This window comes from Perca fluviatilis, chromosome 22, assembly GCF_010015445.1.
Source record: "Perca fluviatilis chromosome 22, GENO_Pfluv_1.0, whole genome shotgun sequence".
Lineage (NCBI taxonomy): Eukaryota > Metazoa > Chordata > Actinopteri > Perciformes > Percidae > Perca > Perca fluviatilis.
In genome coordinates this window covers 31,047,820-31,065,368 of record NC_053133.1, presented here as the reverse complement: position 1 = coordinate 31,065,368, position 17,549 = coordinate 31,047,820, and the positions used below count along the sequence as shown (strand labels likewise).

General features: G+C 44.0%; 1 protein-coding gene across 1 annotated transcript in view; it reads right to left on the bottom strand.

Annotated features, from left to right (window-relative positions):
• Positions 1-568: 568 nt before the first annotated feature.
• The window catches only part of LOC120552637 (NACHT, LRR and PYD domains-containing protein 14-like), a 303,082-nt gene continuing 286,101 nt past the window's right edge, over positions 569-17,549 (bottom strand). The window contains 10 exon segments of the mRNA XM_039790817.1: positions 569-1,195; positions 1,840-1,889; positions 2,878-3,016; positions 3,115-3,228; positions 5,077-5,234; positions 5,237-5,350; positions 5,463-5,680; positions 7,095-7,150; positions 7,410-7,609; positions 11,195-11,241. Of these exon segments, the coding sequence (XP_039646751.1) occupies positions 926-1,195; positions 1,840-1,889; positions 2,878-3,016; positions 3,115-3,228; positions 5,077-5,234; positions 5,237-5,350; positions 5,463-5,680; positions 7,095-7,150; positions 7,410-7,609; positions 11,195-11,241 (1,366 nt within the window). The 3' untranslated portion in view covers positions 569-925.

Genomic DNA, 17,549 nt, shown 5'->3' with positions numbered 1-17,549 from the left:
TATGAATAATATATTAACACATACGAAGCAGTCCCTGTGGGACGTTTCACCTAGATGTACAACATTTGGTCGGCACATCTATCACCTCTAGACTCCTCTTGGCCTTTTGGAGCCATGCCTTAAACTAATTAGCATTTCCTTTGATGGCGAAGGCATGTCCCGCCCTTCTCTGCCTCTGATTGGCTAATAATAGTTGCATTCGTGGGTTCGATTGGTTAGGTTTAGGCAGGAGGGGGAGATTGGTCAGAATTAGGGTAAGAATACCAGGGAAAGGGGCGCCTGGGTAGATGAGTTGGTTTATTCCTCGACACAGAGGGGACTGTGGTGGTTTCCTTCATGTCTTCCTCCTCTCTCTCTCCACTTTGTCTGTCCTGGTGATTAAAGACCGAAATGCCCCAAAAATATATATTTAAGAATACCAAGGTAAGCTTATCAGAGGCTCCAACAGGATGTCAAACATTTTCAATTTACTGTACAACTTTAGAGTAATTTACATCCTCTGTACTTTATCAAACTCCTCCTAGAGATTTACCCTGATGACATGTTGTCTGTGTAATCTCAGGACCCATTGCCATGAAAGGTTGTGTACATTTTAAAAACAATTGTCAAATGGAGTTGCCATGGCGAGACATCACATTTCCATGTTTCACCACAAAACCAGAAAGTGGTTTATAACTGCAGTTAACATTGTTCAATCTGCCCCAAACTTGACTTTCTCCCCCAGAAGTTCTTTAACAGAGCAGATGCCATTCTTTAAATCCTTAAAGCGCTCTCTGCATCAAACAATATGGATCATTTCTTTCTGTCTGCATGACTTTAAACAATAAGCACGTTCAGACAGCAGCTTGGGTCTCCTCACAGATCTGCTGATGAAGCTGCTCATATACATCACGTTCTGCTCTTCCTATCACTGACCTGATGTTTATCAGCTGCTGGCTGCCAATCTCTCCAGCAGATCATTCCTGTTGATCTTCTTTAAGACCAGTTTGGTCACCTCCACAGCTCCAGTCCCTGAGAAGGTCTGGATCATCAGATCAACGGTGTTCAACAGTGTTGCATTCTCCAGCCTGCCCCGTGGGATGGGCCTGTTTTTCACGTGTTCACCACTGTTCATCAGGAACCATTTGAATGTCTCAAAGTCCTCTGCTCCGAGATCCTCCAGAGTGTTCAACAACACCTCTGCTGTCCTTCCTACCTGGTAAAATCAGAGAATATTGTGTAACAGTTATTGTCTGTATGTCGGTATTTCTACTAAACGTTGTTTCTGTTTTGACAAAGGTCCAGATTGAAGGAATGATTGAATGAAAACACACACACACACAAACTAGAGTGCGGATCGGGCCGCATTTTTCTGTCCGAACCCAACAGTTAAAATCTCATTATTTCTCATACTAATGACCCATGTCTGTTTGTTTGTGTGGAAGGATTTTATTAATCAGCTGTAGGAATGCATTCAGAAATGTCAACAGATGAGACATCAGCTCACACGGGGAAACAAGCGCACGTTAACACAGGCACGTACCTACATAATACTCTGTTTAATATTTAAAATCTTCAATGCCTTATCACGATGATGTGACCGAGCCCGACCAGAACCCCAACATCATTTCTAAATATCTGTCTGAACCCGGCCCAGCCCGTCGGGTACCGTTAGGTATCGTCAGGTCCTGATGGGCTCGGGTATCCATCCTCTAACACAGACACACACACAGACACGATACTGTTCTGAAGTATACATATATATATATATATATATATATATATATATATATATATATATATATATATATGTACTATATTCATTCTGCAATTGAACAAGAAATAGGAGCTGTCTCTTACCTCTGCTGGGTCTCGGTCCTCTGCTGGTGCTGGGGTTTGGTGATTTGGAGCTGGAAGACAAGCGGAGAAAAGACTGTTGTCAGTTTGTGTTCTCCTTTAAGAAGTAATCAGAAAACAAAAGGGAGACATTTATATATCATGGTTTTGTGATGCTGCCCCCTAGTTTTATTGTTCTGTATTAATCTGTTTGTTCTCTGTTTATGTAGATAGAGAGCTAGTTTTAAAACAGCCAATCAGATCTTTCAGAAGCAGTGAGGTCAGTGTTGTCTCACAGGAAGAGCAGCTACAGACACTTAACAACAACAGTAGCTTCATGCTAAAGTCTCCTTCTGATCTAACTTACAAACACGAACAGTCCTGAACCTTAGCTTGTTGAACGAGTCACCAAACAAACATTCAGCACCGCTAACATCAGTTTGCAGGCTAGATAGATGATGAGCTGCAGCACATGAAACTGCAAAGGCTGATTTATGCTTCTGTGTTGAATCGACAGCGTACCCCTGCAGACCCCTCTCTGTCGCCGTGAACCCCTCTCCGAGCCCCCCGCCGTAGCTCGACACGCACCTCCAAAAATATGTAACTTCGCATCGAGGCGACGCAGACCGCAAGGACTGTGATTGGTCGACTGGTCCTGTGTGTTGATAGTGGGTGTTTCTAGCAGCCTACTATGGGGAGTAGCAACATGCTAGTTTACTGACATCAGCTTTGCAAATAAACTCAGACATATTTTGGTTACAATGACGGGGTTAGCAGATGGCTGGCAGACACCTCGCAGATAACCTCAGACTTATTGCCCCCTACCTAGCGTAATGGCGGTGAAATGCACCGCGATGCAAAGCAAACCTGACGCAGAACTCCGAAAGGGTCCCGTTTAAAAAGAAAAGGAAACTGTTTTTTTTTTACTTTAGGGAACAAATGGAGTTATTTTACATTCTGTCTGGTTAACTAGAGATGCCCCAATCACACTTTTAGCCACCGATACCGATTGTCTTCATAACTCTATTCTCTTCTGTTGTATCAGGTGGATCAAAACTTTACCAATCAGTTCCACGTCATGCTCCCAGACGCTCTGTCCTTCGTCTTTGACTTTTAAAGTCACTTCTGGTGTGTTTATAGGCAGGCGGATCTCAAACGTTGGGTGGTAGTTTGGTCCAAACTCCAGCTCAAAATCTGCTTTCTGAGAAACCAAAGAGTCAGTCTCTCCAGAGAATCTAAAGTTAACTAAAGGATGAATCCTTACAGCACTAACAAAGACTTTTATTTTGAAATCCTTACCTCTGGCTGTATTTTAATGGCCTGAGGACATTGGACGGTGTAACTTTGATCTTTGATGAGTTTACATGTGGCAGGAACCCAGATGTTCCTAGATTCATGATGTTGTTCCCTCACCTAAAGACACATCAGAACATTTTAACTTTTAAAATGAAGTACACACTACTCATCAAATGTGTTAAACCTTAAGTGAGGACAGTTAGGAGTGGCAGACTGAGCACTAGTTTGAACACACAGACTGGAGTGTGTTTGCCACCCTGGACTCCACAAGGACATTGATTCATATGCTTCCTACAAGGGCTGTAGTACTCGAGTCCGGTCTTGGACTCTAGTCCGGACTCAAGGCGGTCGACCAAGTCCAGGTGTCTTTATTATGTTTATAATAATATTGGAGGGAAAGTGAAATGCTGGCCACCTGATAACCAATCACACACTAGATTATCTTCACATCTGCGTGCCCTGCTAACGTTACTGCCATTCATTTCATTGATTCACACACACTGTAACAACCGAAGATGTCCGCCAATTCTGCCATAATCAAATTTGGTTATAGAAATCTCCAGGATTACCTCTCTGGGAACCATCAGCTTATCGTGGTGGAGAGGTTTGTGTGTCCCTATGAACCTGAGGGCTGTGTTGTCTGGAGCTTTGTGCTCCTAGTAGGGTCTCCCTTGGCAAAGTGGTCTCAGGTGAGGGGCCAAACAAAGAATGGTTCAAAAACCCTATGAGTGAAGGAGGAAGAGATAGATAGCCCCCGCCTGGAGCAATCACGAAACGGAAAAATGCGAAAAAATCATGATTCAGTGATTGTGAGCTCGATGTGCTCCTAACAGAGGTAGAACATCGAAACTAAATCCTGTTTGGAAGCCGTAACCTTTGTGTAGTGTTCATATTGTTGTTACACAGCCTTAATACTTAACAGATTTAGCTCAGTTACCAATGATATACATAATTTATGGTTCATATTTGCCATTTACCCCTGTGAGATCACATTTATGATCATATGATCATTTTCGTTTTTTGTGAGAAAGGAAATTCAATTATTAAAAAGTTAAAAAATAGAAACAAGATTTTGGATCATTATTGGTACAAAACAGGTGAAAGTGCTTGAAATGTGACAATTTGGTAACTTGTATGGTAACTGTGTGGGAATAGCAGGTGCAGAAAGACAACATTCACACACAGACACCTACAATCAGACATGACCACATAAAGACGCACACACACACACACACACACACACACACACACACACACACACACACCAAACAAACAACGCATTTCCCGGGAAGAGGCAGGGGAGAGCAGCGGCGGAAAAGCACATTTCCTCCGCTGCACTGTGTGGGAGGCCACCGGTTAAGCAGGGAGGCAGTCTACAAAACCTTGGGAGCATTACGCACAATCACACGTGTGGTCAAAAGTTTGCGGAAAACTGGGAACATTTTTACGCATGGAAATTCTTTATAAATCCCGACTATTGCGAGGAATGTTGCGACGACAAATTTCCCCCTGCTTCACGCAACTTTTCTTGCGTAACAGGTTTTATAAATGAGGCCCCTGGATAGCGGTTGGACTCTTTTCTTCTCCGGAGTAGCCCGGGATCCCCTAGTTGGAGCTGGTTAATGTAGCTTAGGAAAGTAAAGTTTGGGGTCCCCTGCTGGAGCTGCTCCCCCCGCGACCCGACACCGGATGAGCGGATGAAGATGGATGGATGAAATCACCAGGATTTGTCCTGAACTCTGTCTTGGCTCGGACTCGAACCTCTTTGGACTCGGTCTTGACTTGGTCTCGACTAGACCCGGTCTTGGACTTGTCTTGGACTCGACAAAGGTGGTCTTGACTACAGCCCTGCCTCCTACGTTTTGGAATACATCAATACCCACAGCACTACAACCCCCAAACACATTACAACATGCTCACTGGTGTTTTAAGACAGGCTGCAGACATTGTAACATGAAGCTTTACCTCGTTCAGAGGGATGTTTATTGGCAGGAGAAGCACATTGAGATTTTGCGTCTGTAATGCTGGGTTTGGTTGTCTGAGGAACAGCAGAACTTGGCCGCTGACAGGCAGAACTTGGCCGCTAACAGGTTTTTTAAAGACATTCCAGATCAGGCCAAAGTTAAGAGGTGAGGGACATTTACAACCACGTGAGTGTCAGTAATCTCCAGCGGCTCCAGGATGCTCATCCCATCATCAGTGATGTGGACGACAGACAACAGGCCATCAGGTAGAGGAGCTGTGGAGACACAGAGCTGGTTAACTTTGGTTTTATGGATAGTTATTGTATTGCAGCAGTGGTACTAGTTTCACTACTACTAACTAGCAGCTCTATTAAACTCATCTCTTACCATCTATGATTTCACAGTGTGGAAAGTGGAGCTGACAGACAGCAGCCTCCTCTGAACACTTGATGTCGTACAGCGGCCCTGCAGCCATCCTGCCAGCTGATTGGAGGAGGCTCTCATCCCATTGGACAGTGTTGTACAGCAGCTCCGCCTCCTGAGTCGTAACAAACACCAGTCCAGTCAAAGCACACTGGAACACACCTGGACCAGGACACCTGAACCTGTCGGACACAGAAGGGCCAATCACAAACAAGCTCTCGGTCTGTGGGTCAAATCATGTGTTGATTAAACCGTGCAGACGCTCTGTGTTGTTATTCATCTTGTACATCGAGTTTTACATGTTTCAGTCTTCCTTTCTGCTCGGTCACAACCTGCGATCTATCCGACCGTCCAGCAGACAGATCATTGATTCTTCAGCTGATTGATCAGGTGTCCTAACCTCAAACTGAACGTCAAACAAAAAACAGTCTGGCAGAAATTCACCCAGATTCTAAAATAAATCAGAGCGACAGATTTGGGGAAAAAGTCAGATTTAATCTGCCCAGCAACACAAACACAAAATCCATCCAACTTTTGTCCTAGTAACAAGTCTTAAAAACTAGAAATGTGATTGCTGCATTGCTTAAAAAATTGGGGACCAAACTGAGTTTCTGGACAAGAGAGTAGAGCAGCAGCTGCAGTGAAGTGGAAGCACTGGAAGGAGTTGAAGTGAAAGTTGAAGAGTGTGTGGAGGAGTTTCTGAAGCTGTTTGATAATCTGAAATGCAGTTCTGATGGAGTATACAGACACCTTAGGAACTAAAATGAGAGAAACGGAAAAGGCTGAACATTAGATTAAAGTATAAAGGTCCTTTCACACTGTGTCCGAAATTTTCGTATGCTTTTTTTCAGATCTATCTTCCTAAAAATGCATCATGCATTCTCTGTCTGTGTCTTCTTGCATTTGGTACCCCGGCTACCTGAAGGAGTGTCACTGCCCTCTCTCTGTCTCCATCACTACACTGTTGTTCTCCTTTTTCTGTCTGTGTTCTCATAATCTCCTCTTCTATTCTCATCATCATCATCATCATCATCATCATCATCATCATCATCATCATCATCATCATCCTTCAGGATATTACCATCTGACCTGTTGACAGCAGACTATCTGACTAATGATACGTTGCTCTCTGCAAGCGTCTTTCTGTGCTGCGTTTCTCAAAAGGCTAATACCTTCTCCTTATTAAAACACATCTAAATGCTTGCTACGAATGTCAAAAAAACCGCAGAAAATGTAGCCTGTTCTTAATTTTTTTAGACAAAAATTGTGGTAGTTGGCTCAGCAGGTAGAGCAGGCGCACATATACTCTGAGGTTTATGCCTCGATGCAAAAGGTCCAGGGTTCTAGTCCAACCTGTGATGATTTCCTGCATGTCTTCTCTCTCTCTCACCTTTCTCACCTAACTGTCCTGTCAAGTTAAAGGCCCAAAAAATAATCTTTAAAATGAATTAAAAAATAATCGTGGCAGTGTGTTAACATGATTGAAACTTGAGGTCGTATTTATTTTTTTAACGTCCACAAATTTAGGACTCAGTGTGCAATAACTTTAAGTGTTGAAAGGAGATCAAAAGTATTCTGCTTTTATGATTTGGTTACCTGTATGAAGTCTTTCCAGACTCAGTCAGCAGCTCAGGTGTGAAACTCACAGTGTCCTGAAATTGAAACAAAACCAAAAGAGTTGATTAGTAACAGGTCAGGATCCTCACTGTTTCACTTTCTACTCTACATGCACTCTCTACTCTTTATTCATCTCTTCACCATATGTCAGAATTACTAAATAATTGTTATTATTCAGTAAAATGATCATGCACAAGAGTCCAGCAGCAATATTATAGCCTGGAGGGAAATGACCTGAGGAACCCCAGTCTCATCACTGACAAATTAATAAAAATGTTAAAGTGAAGAACTGACATTTGTGTTGGGAGCCTCTCCACCCACAAGCTGCTGCTGCTTCAACTTCTCTGGATCATCAGGACTCAGCTGATCCTCTCTTCTGTCCTCAGACACATCGAGGTTTGTCTTCGATGTGGACGGATCTGGTGGAGGATCAGAGCCATCGCACGGAGAGAAGAAGACACAGCCGATGCCAAACTTCAACTTCATCAGTGTCCCTGAAGGGTGATTAGGTGTGCAGCAAGTATAAACACATACAAGAAACATAAATAAATACAAGTTCTTCACACAGTCCACCTGGAACACAACTGTAACAGTACAAGGACAAATAAATACCAGCACAAGGTGCATGGATAGCAGCGTCAAAGTGACCTACATATGGTAGGAAAACATACATATCAGCCGACAAAGATGGAACAATATAATCAACAATGGCCATGAACAGCAACATCAGCATCCATTATATTACATCACCTACTCCACAGACACACACACACACACACAGACACACACACACACGCCCCTTTATCAACATTTCTGACATCCTCGACACATAGTCAACAGACTAGAATACATAACCAACCAAGGAATAAAGAAAGAAAGAGGACGAAATGAGGTAGCCAAGAGATTAAAGAAGACTCTTCCCTACAACCCCTATTCAAGAAGGAAATGGCTGCAGGTATAAAGGAGAACTTGTACCTGTTACTCCTTACAGATGGACATCTAAGACTTGACTGAAATTCAGGGAATAAGGGAACTGTCGGAGCAAACAGCATTAGCTTTCCTGACTATCTGTCCATGGAACAGGTCTGATAATGTGCACTGTTGGACACCAAATATCTTGTTGCTCATCTTCACAACTCTGTTTAGTGCAGTTTTGGACTTGATGTTAAGAGTTCTGAACCAACAGAGAAGGGAGAAGGTCAGGACAGACTCAAGATAAGATCTGTAGAACAGAATCATGAGGGACTTGTCAACATGAAACTTGGACAGTTTCCTCAGGCTATACAGGTGCTGCTGGCCTTTTTTGCATAACCCCTCAGAGTGGAAAGTAAATTTGAGCTTGTTATCCACTATGGTCCCAAGATATTTATAGGTTTCAGCAGAGTCTACAGTCTGTCCCTTGATAATGGTATTTTGGTTGTTAGTGGTTAGTTTGTGTCTAAAATCAATTCACATGTCCTTAGTTTTCTGCACATTTAGGTGTAAGAATGCATTGTCACACCAATCTACAAATTCATCAACTACAGGACCGTGGCTGTTTTCACTGTCATGTAGGAGGCTGACTATCACAGAGTCATCAGCCAACTTTAAAATGTACCTGTTTTAGTGCCGACATCGGCAGCCATCGGTATAAAGAATATAGAGGAGAGGGGAAAGGACACAGCCCTGGGGTGACCCAGTGAATGATATCAACTCACAAGACATGCATCCATTAACCCTCACTGAATCTGAAATTATTGATAAGTTTATCAATTAGAATGTGGGGCTGGATTGTGTTAAACTGACTCCGCCAGATGGATTGCTTCGCATTTGCTCGGCATATCCATCTGGGAACTTAACGTTGGAGAACTTTTGGGAAGGGGCGAAAATTGGTCTCTATTGGTGACAGACGGGCCAAATCAAACAATCAGATCAACGAAGCTTATGAAAATACAACCACAAGCCCCTGCTGCTGCAAGCAAAGCATAACTCGTTAGCTCAGCGAGCAGGCAACATGTCGGTAAAGGATATTTGTGTAACGAGAATTTAGGAATAAAAGACACCATTTCAGGTTCCTGGTCCATATTCCAGAAGAAGGACCCAAGAGAAAAAAGCATTAGCGAGCGGCTAACAGAATTAGGGCTACCGCTGTCTGAAAATACTGGTTAGCTGATTGGATAAACCATCTGTCTATCACCCCCTAAACCCGCCTCAAAACCATCGCTGATTGGTCGGTCGTTTAGCGAACGGCTCCAAAGTTTCTCTATCTCAAGATGCCAGACTAATCTGCGAGTGGAAAACTGGTGCTCGCCAGATCAGTACAGTCTCACGAGGCTAGGATTGTGTTAAAAGCTGACGAAAAGTCAACGAATAGCAGCTTGTTATGGTTTTTGTTTCCTTCAAGATGTTTTAAAACAAGGTTTATTACGGTCAAAGTGGCATCTTCTACTCCCGGCCAGCTCTATGTGCGAACTGAAGAGGGTCAAGTAGATGTGCAGTCTTGGTAAGGATATCTCTTTTTATCAGTCAGGAGAAGTCAGGGCCACAGGTGTGAAATCAATAAGAACTTTAGGATAGTTGTTTTTGGCCACAGGGATGACTATCGACTGCTTCCAACTCTTTGGCACCCTCTGTAGGTTAGGTGAAAGCTGGAAGATATGGTGAAAGATGGGGGCTAATTGTTCTGCATAGGAGGAAAGCAGCCGACTACATATACAATCAGAACCTGGACTTTTTAAGGTTGCCCTCTCGAAATGCCCTTCTTTTCAAATTTAACAGGGTTTTTAGAGATATTGATAGATTGGTAGAATCCTCAGTCCAGGTGCTGATCTGTCTTTTGATGATATTACCCCTCCTGAGGGCAGAAAGATATACTGGTATGAGCTGCACACAACTGTGATCAGCCCCGCCCAGTGGGGGAAGGGGGAGGGACTTGAATGCTCTTTTGACAGAACTATAACACATGTCAAGAATCTTGTTATGCCTGGTTGAGCAGGTGACGTATTGGTAGAAATTCTTGTGAGTTTATTTCAATGAACAGTGATTGAAGTCACCTAGCACAAGCATGGGCACATCTTTAGATATGGATTGCAGACTCTGGGTTACTTTAAGTCCAGACTCCGAGGCTTCCTCCTCATTAGCTCTCGGGTGAATGTACACAACGGTGATAAATATCTCGGGGAATTCCCGGGGGAGGTAGTGTGGGTGTAGAGATACAGACAGTAGCTCAACATGTTTAGTGCACAGTCTCTCTCTGAAAACGACTGTTTTGCCAATCTATCATTAACAAACACCCCCCCACCCTGTGATTTACCAGTGACACCGGCAACACGGTCAAGGCAGATCGGCTCGCTGAATCCATCAATGGACATTTCCACATTCAAATCTCTATCCGAAAGCCAAGTCTCAGTAAACACCAACAAACATGCGCTTCTGAATTTGTGTTGAAACCGAACATGGGCTTGAAGTTCATCAAGTTTGTTCCGGATAGATTGAGCATTAGCGAGGATGATGGATGGTAGAGGAATACGAGAGAGCGACTGTCTCCATGGTCTCTGAAGTACACCACTGCGTCTGTCCTGCTTCCTTCTTTTATGTGGCGGAGCATTGCTAGAGTCTTTCTGATCATTCACCAACCACGGTATAAAGCACACTGTAAGCGCCATGGTTTTGCAAACATAGAAGACAGTTAGAAGTTAGATCTTATCCAATTCCACCATGTTGATCAGTCCAGATCCACTGTATTCAAGTTGAGATTAGTAGAACACATAGACAAACACTGATCCAGACGTAGTTGCTGCCGGTCGCTGCACGAGCATGCGACTCACTTTGGGACATCCTGGTGACCTAACATTTATAAATCTCTAACAGCAATGTCCCATAGCATGTCTTTCTTCAGTCAGAATGTAGAAATAAAATCATGTTTAAGTCAAGACATAGTCCAAAGGGGGTCGATATAAAGTTAAGACTGAATTTATACAATAACGTTTACACAGAAATGACAAACTGGGATTAACCAGCGCCATAAATCATAAAGCAGCCAATCTTACAGTTCTTCTCATGCTTTAATAACAGTTTGTTTCTTTGAGATATTTACTCACGTCCTTCATGTCGGTCAGGTGCAGCCCTGTGTACTCTGAAATTCACCCTGAAGGGATAAACACAATGAAACAGTTATCTTATGAGCAGAATTTAAATAATTCCTCTATATCAATCATCAGGTGAACCTTTAACACTGAAGAACGTAGTTGTAAATATACAGATACATTTCAAATGTCAAGGAATTGACCATTTATACAAATATTTATGAAGTTAGATTAGTCAGAAATGTCTCTGCTGTTAACTAACATGAAATCTGACTTAAATCAACAATAATAAAAACTTGTTGTGAGCGTATCAGTGTCAGAGTAATCAGAGAGATTGATGGCCTGCCACACAATCAATGTTGACCGCCATATACTGCCGTATATGCTCTCTCCCTCCCTCCCTCTCTCTACCCTCTCTCCCTCTATCTCTCCTTCTCTCTCCCTCTCTTTCCCTCTCTCTCTCTCTCCTTCTCTCCCTCTCTCTCTCTTCTCTCTTTCTCCTTCTCTCCTTCTCTCTGTCTCTCTTCTTCTCTCTCCCTCTCTCTCTCTCTGTGTGGGCGGATGCATGAGTGTGAGCAGAGGGGGTTTCCGAAGCGGGGGGGGGTTTTTTTTTTTTTTTTTTTTTTTTTTGTGTGGGGTGTGTGGTGTGTGTGTTGGGGGGGTGTGTTTGTTTATTTGGGTTGTGTATGTGTTTATTTGGTTGTGTGTTGGTTAGTTATTAGTTGGTGGAGGGTTTTGTTTGTTTATTTGGTTGTGTGGTGGTTAGTTATTAGTTGGTGGAGGGTTTTGTTTGTGTTTATTTGGTTGTGTGGTGGTTAGTTATTAGTTGGTGGAGGGTTTTGTATGTGTTTATTTGGTTGTGTGGTGGTTAGTTATTAGTTGGTGGAGGGTTTTGTATGTGTTTATTTGGTTGTGTGGTGGTTAGTTATTAGTTGGTGGAGGGTTTTGTATGTGTTTATTTGGTTGTGTGGTGGTTAGTTATTAGTTGGTGGAGGGTTTGTGTGTTTATTTGGTTGTGTGGTGGTTAGTTATTAGTTGGTGGAGGGTTTTGTATGTGTTTATTTGGTTGTGTGGTGAGTTAGTTGTTGGAGGGTTTGTATGTGTTTATTTAGTTTTTGTGGTGGTTAGTTATTAGTTGGTGGAGGGTTTGTATGTGTTTATTTGGTGTGTGGTGTTTAGTTATTAGTTGGTGGAGGGTTGTGTATGTGTTTATTTGGTTGTGTGGTGGTTAGTTATTAGTTGGTGGAGGGTTTAGTATGTGTTTATTTGGTTGTGTGGTGGTTAGTTATTAGTTGGTGGAGGGTTTAGTATGTGTTTATTTGGTTGTGTGGTGGTTAGTTATTAGTTGGTGGAGGGTTTAGTATGTGTTTATTTGGTTGTGTGGTGGTTAGTTATTAGTTGGTGGAGGGTTTTGTATGTGTTTATTTGGTTGTGTGGTGGTTAGTTATTAGTTGGTGGAGGGTTTAGTATGTGTTTATTTGGTTGTGTGGTGGTTAATTATTAGTTGGTGGAGGGTTGGGTTAGTTTGGTTGTCAGCCGGGTATAATGCCGTGGCTGGCGGCCATGCGCGGTGCTGGAGAAGTTCCGCCGACATCCGGTGAGGATTTCCATGTGTGCGGGCTGTTCAGTGGAGGAGGCCAGCTATGCTGTCGGGGGTTGTGGGGCTTTGACAGTGTGAAGTCTGCCTCCCGTATGAACAGGGCCGTGGTTATTTTCCTGGATGATGTGGTGAAGGTTGACACTGTGGTGGAGAAAGGAGTTGTAATCCGGGATACTTTCACCCCGGTTTCCCCCCGGGAACCGTAAACCCATGCACGATTCTGACCGCTCCTCCGTTTATTAAAACTGATGATTTGGCCAAAGAGCTGTCACGGTACGGCCAGCTGATGTCTCCCATCAACATGGTTCTGCTCGGGTGCAAGTCACCAAAACTCAAACATGTAGTGTGTCACAGAAGACAAGTCTTCATGATTTTGAAAGACAACGTGGCTGATCTAAATTTAACGTTCAGTTTTAAAGTTGACGGCTTCAGTTATGTTGTTTTTGCAACTTCTGATACCATGAAGTGTTTTGGATGCGGGGAGGCCCCCGGTCCCGATGGGTCGGGCGGTTCGGCCGACCGGGCCGTAGATCCTCCTCCGGGGGGCTCAGACTCAGATGTTGTGCTACCTGCGGCTGAATCAGACTCGGCAGGTGCGCCAGAGTGTGCAGAAACTGCACAGGTAACAGAGGTAGACACGCAGGAAAAAGAGAGAGATGTTGAACATAATGAGGGTGGAAATGAGAGTTTAAACGAAGGACATGCCCAGTCTAATGACAAAGCAGAAAATAACAAACAGACAGGGAAAAAGAAAGGCAGTCAGAATGTTACAAATGTGGTTGATGATGTTTTGGCTGAAAATATGTCCGAAGAGATGGATATAACTAAAAGAATCAGAATCACCACCAAACTGTTGGACCACTGGAAATACAATCTGTCTGGACATGAATCCATCATGTTGGAGCAATATAATGTTGGGCTGATTACCCCTCAGCCTGATGATTCCTTCCCTGTGTTATGTGTACGTCCCAGTCTGGATAACTATGTTGGTTGTTTTTTAGATGTAAAGCACTGCACTTTAGACCTAAAAGAGGCGAAAGGGAAGGGTTTTTATAAACTGATGGTGCTGTGTTTAAATAAGAGTAAGCTCCATGAACGGGCTGACACACCGTGGCGAGGACATCTGGGTTTGGTGGCTGATGTCCAACCTGCGTGGAGGAGTTTATATAAACCACCGTTAACGAAAAGAGTAGCTGACCTCCAGTGGAGAGTGTTACACGGGATAGTGGCAGTCAACAAGTTCCTGTCTGTCATTAGTCCTGGGGCTAGTTCCTGTCTGTCATTAGTCCTGGGGTTAGTTCCTGTCTGTCTGTCATTAGTCCTGGGGTTAGTTCCTGTCTGTCATTAGTCCTGGGGTTAGTTCCTGTCTGTCATTAGTCCTGGGGTTAGTTCCTGTCTGTCATTAGTCCTGGGGTTAGTTCCTGTCTGTCATTAGTCCTGGGGTTAGTTCCTGTCTGTCATTAGTCCTGGGGTTAGTTCCTGTCTGTCATTAGTCCTGGGGTTAGTTCCTGTCTTATTACTCTGCATGGGGTGGTTCCTTCTGTCATTAGTCCTAGGGTTAGTTCCTGTCTGTCATTAGTCCTGGGGTTAGTTCCTGTCTGTCATTAGTCCTGGGGTTAGTTCCTGTCTGTCATTAGTCCTGGGGTTGGTTCCTGTCTGTCATATCCTGGGTTAGTTCCTGCTGTCATTAGTCCGGGTTAGTTCCTGTCTGTCATTAGCCTGGGTTAGTTCCTGTCTGTCATTAGTCCTGGGGTTAGTTCCTGTCTGTCATTAGTCCTGGGTTAGTTCCTGTCTGTCATTAGTCCTGGGGTTAGTTCCTGTCTGTCATTAGTCCTGGGGTTAGTTCCTGTCTGTCATTAGTCCTGGGGTTGGTTCCTGTCTGTCATTAGTCCTGGGGTTAGTTCCTGTCTGTCCTTAGTCCTGGGTTAGTTCCTGTCTTTCATAAGTCCTGGGTTAGTTCCTGTCTGTCATTAGTCCTGGGGTTAGTTCCTGTCTGTCATTAGTCCTGGGGTTAGTTCCTGTCTGTCATTAGTCCTGGGGTTGGTTCCTGTCTGTCATTAGTCCTGGGGTTAGTTCCTGTCTGTCATTAGTCCTGGGGTTAGTTCCTGTCTGTCATTAGTCCTGGGGTTACTTCCTGTCTGTCATTAGTCCTGGGGTTACTTCCTGTCTGTCATTAGTCCTGGGGTTAGTTCCTGTCTGTCATTAGTCCTGGGGTTAGTTCCTGTCCGTCATTAGTCCTGGGGTTGGTCCTGTCTGTCATTAGTCCTGGGGTTAGTTCCTGTCTGTCATTAGTCCTGGGGTTGGTTCCTGTCTGTCATTAGTCCTGGGTTGGTTCCTGTCTGTCATTAGTCCTGGGTTGGTTCTGTCTGTCATTAGTCCTAGGGTTAGTTCCTGTCTGTCATTAGTCCTGGGGTTAGTTCCTGTCTGTCATTAGTCCTGGGTTCGGTTCCTTCTGTCATTAGTCCTGGGTTCGTTCGTCTGTCATTAGTCCTGGGGTTAGTTTCTGTCCGTCATTAGTCCTGGGTTAGTTCCTGTCTGTCATTAGTCCTAGGGTTAGTTCCTGTCCGTCATTAGTCCTGGGGTTAGTTCCTGTCTGTCATTAGTCCTGGGGTTAGTTCCTGTCTGTCATTAGTCCTGGGGTTAGTTCCTGTCTGTCATTAGTCCTGGGTTAGTTCCTGTCTGTCATTAGTCCTGAGGTTGTTCTCCTGTCTGTCATTAGTCCTGGGGTTAGTTCGTCTGTCATTAGTCCTGGGTTAGTTCCTTCTGTATCATGGTTAGTTCCTGTCTGTCATTAGTCCTGGGGTTAGTTCCTGTCTGTCATTAGTCCTGGGTTAGTTCCTGTCTGTCATTAGTCCTGGGGTTAGTTCCTGTCTGTCATTAGTCCTGGGGTTAGTTCCTGTCTGTCATTAGTCCTGGGGTTAGTTCCTGTCTGTCATTAGTCCTGGGGTTAGTTCCTGTCTGTCATTAGTCCTGGGGTTAGTTCCTGTCTGTCATTAGTCCTGGGGTTAGTTCCTGTCTGTCTTTAGTCCTGGGGTTAGTTCCTGTCTGTCATTAGTCCTGGGGTTAGTTCCTGTCTCTCTTTAGTCCTGGGGTTAGTTCCTGTCTGTCATTAGTCCTGGGGTTAGTTCCTGTCTGTCATTAGTCCTGGGGTTAGTTCCTGTCTGTCATTAGTCCTGGGGTTAGTTCCTGTTAGTCCTGGGGTTAGTTCCTGTCTGTCATTAGTCCTGGGGTTAGTTCCTGTCTGTCTTTAGTCCTGGGGTTAGTGACCTTACTGTGATGAAACAGAAACTGTGTTTCATTGTTACTGTGAGTGTGTGCGTCTGCCTCCATTGTTCTTGCTGCTGGAGAAACTGTTCAGTAAGGTAGGGGAGGTCTTCTCCAAACACATGTTCATCCTTGGGTTCAGGTACAGTAGGTTTGCTAAATATAAATGTCAGTTGTTAAACTTCATCCTGGGCCAATCAAAGATGGCGGTGTATGTGAGCAGGAAGAGGAAGGTGGATGACTCTGTTGATATTGATGTGAATCTCCTGTTTACTCGGATGGTGAAAGCCAGAATCAGGATTGATTTTAATTATTATAAAGAGATGAAGGATGTGGAGGAGTTCAGTGTGATCTGGGCCCATGGTGATGTGTTGTGCTCTGTTGAAGGAGACCAGCTCCTCTTCTCTCAGAAGGTGATGTCATGTATTTGAGTGTTTATGTCTGTATGTATTTATTGGCCTGTTGAACAGAGATTATTTTGTAAATAACAGGAGGGAACATTGACAAAATAAAGTTCCTTTAAAAATCTAAATCTCTCCATCTTTCTCTCTCCTTCTCTCTCTCTCCTTCTCTCTCCCCTTCTTCTCTCCTTCTCTCTCTTCGTCTCCTCCTCTCTCATTTCTCTCTCTCTCTCTCTCTCTCTCTCTCCCTCTCCCTCTCTCTCTCCTTCTCTCTCTCTTCTTTTCTCTCTCTCTCTTCTCTCTCTCTCTTCTTCTCCTTCTCTCTCCCTCTCTCTGTCATTCTCTCTCTCTCTCTCTCTCTTTCTCCTTCTCTCTCCCTCTCTTCTCTCTCCCTCCTCTCTTCTCTCTTCTTCTCTCTCTTCTTCTCTCTTCTTCTCCTTCTCTCTCATTCTCTCTCCTCTCTCTTCTCTCTCTCTCTTCTCTCTCTCTCTCTCTCCTTCTCTCTCTCTCGCTTTCTCTCTCTCTCCTCTCTCCCTCTTTCTCTCTCCTTTCTTCTCCTTCTATCCTCTCTTCTCTCTTCTTCTCTCTCTCTCTCTCTCTCTCTCTCTCTTCTTTGCTCTCTCTCCCTCTCTCTCTCTTCTTCTCCTTATCCTTCTCTCTCTCTTCTTCTGTCTCTCCCTCTCTCTCTCTCTTCTTCTCTCTCTCTCTCTGTCTGAGCGGCGGGCTGCTCAGTATTGCATTGAGACAGATTCATATCCTGTAAAAATAAAAAAGTCTCGTTTGTGACATTAAATACTTTTCCCTGTGTTTTGGTAAAGTTAACTTTAACAGCTGATGCGATGATGCCATATGGGAGGAGCCTACACATGAAACTCAACATTTTGAGGTCTTTAGCAGCGTTGACCTGACTCCCTGAATAAGCTGCAGAGACGTGGTCTCTCTCCACCTCTCTGCTGAGCCCCGTTCACCTAACACACTATGAAGGTTGAATGAATCCGTGGTTCAGAGACAACAGTCTCTGATTGGCTGACTGTTCTCTCTCTCCTCTCACAGCTTCACTGACAAGGATGGAGGTTTACAGAAAATACTGGATCTTTGCTTTGAT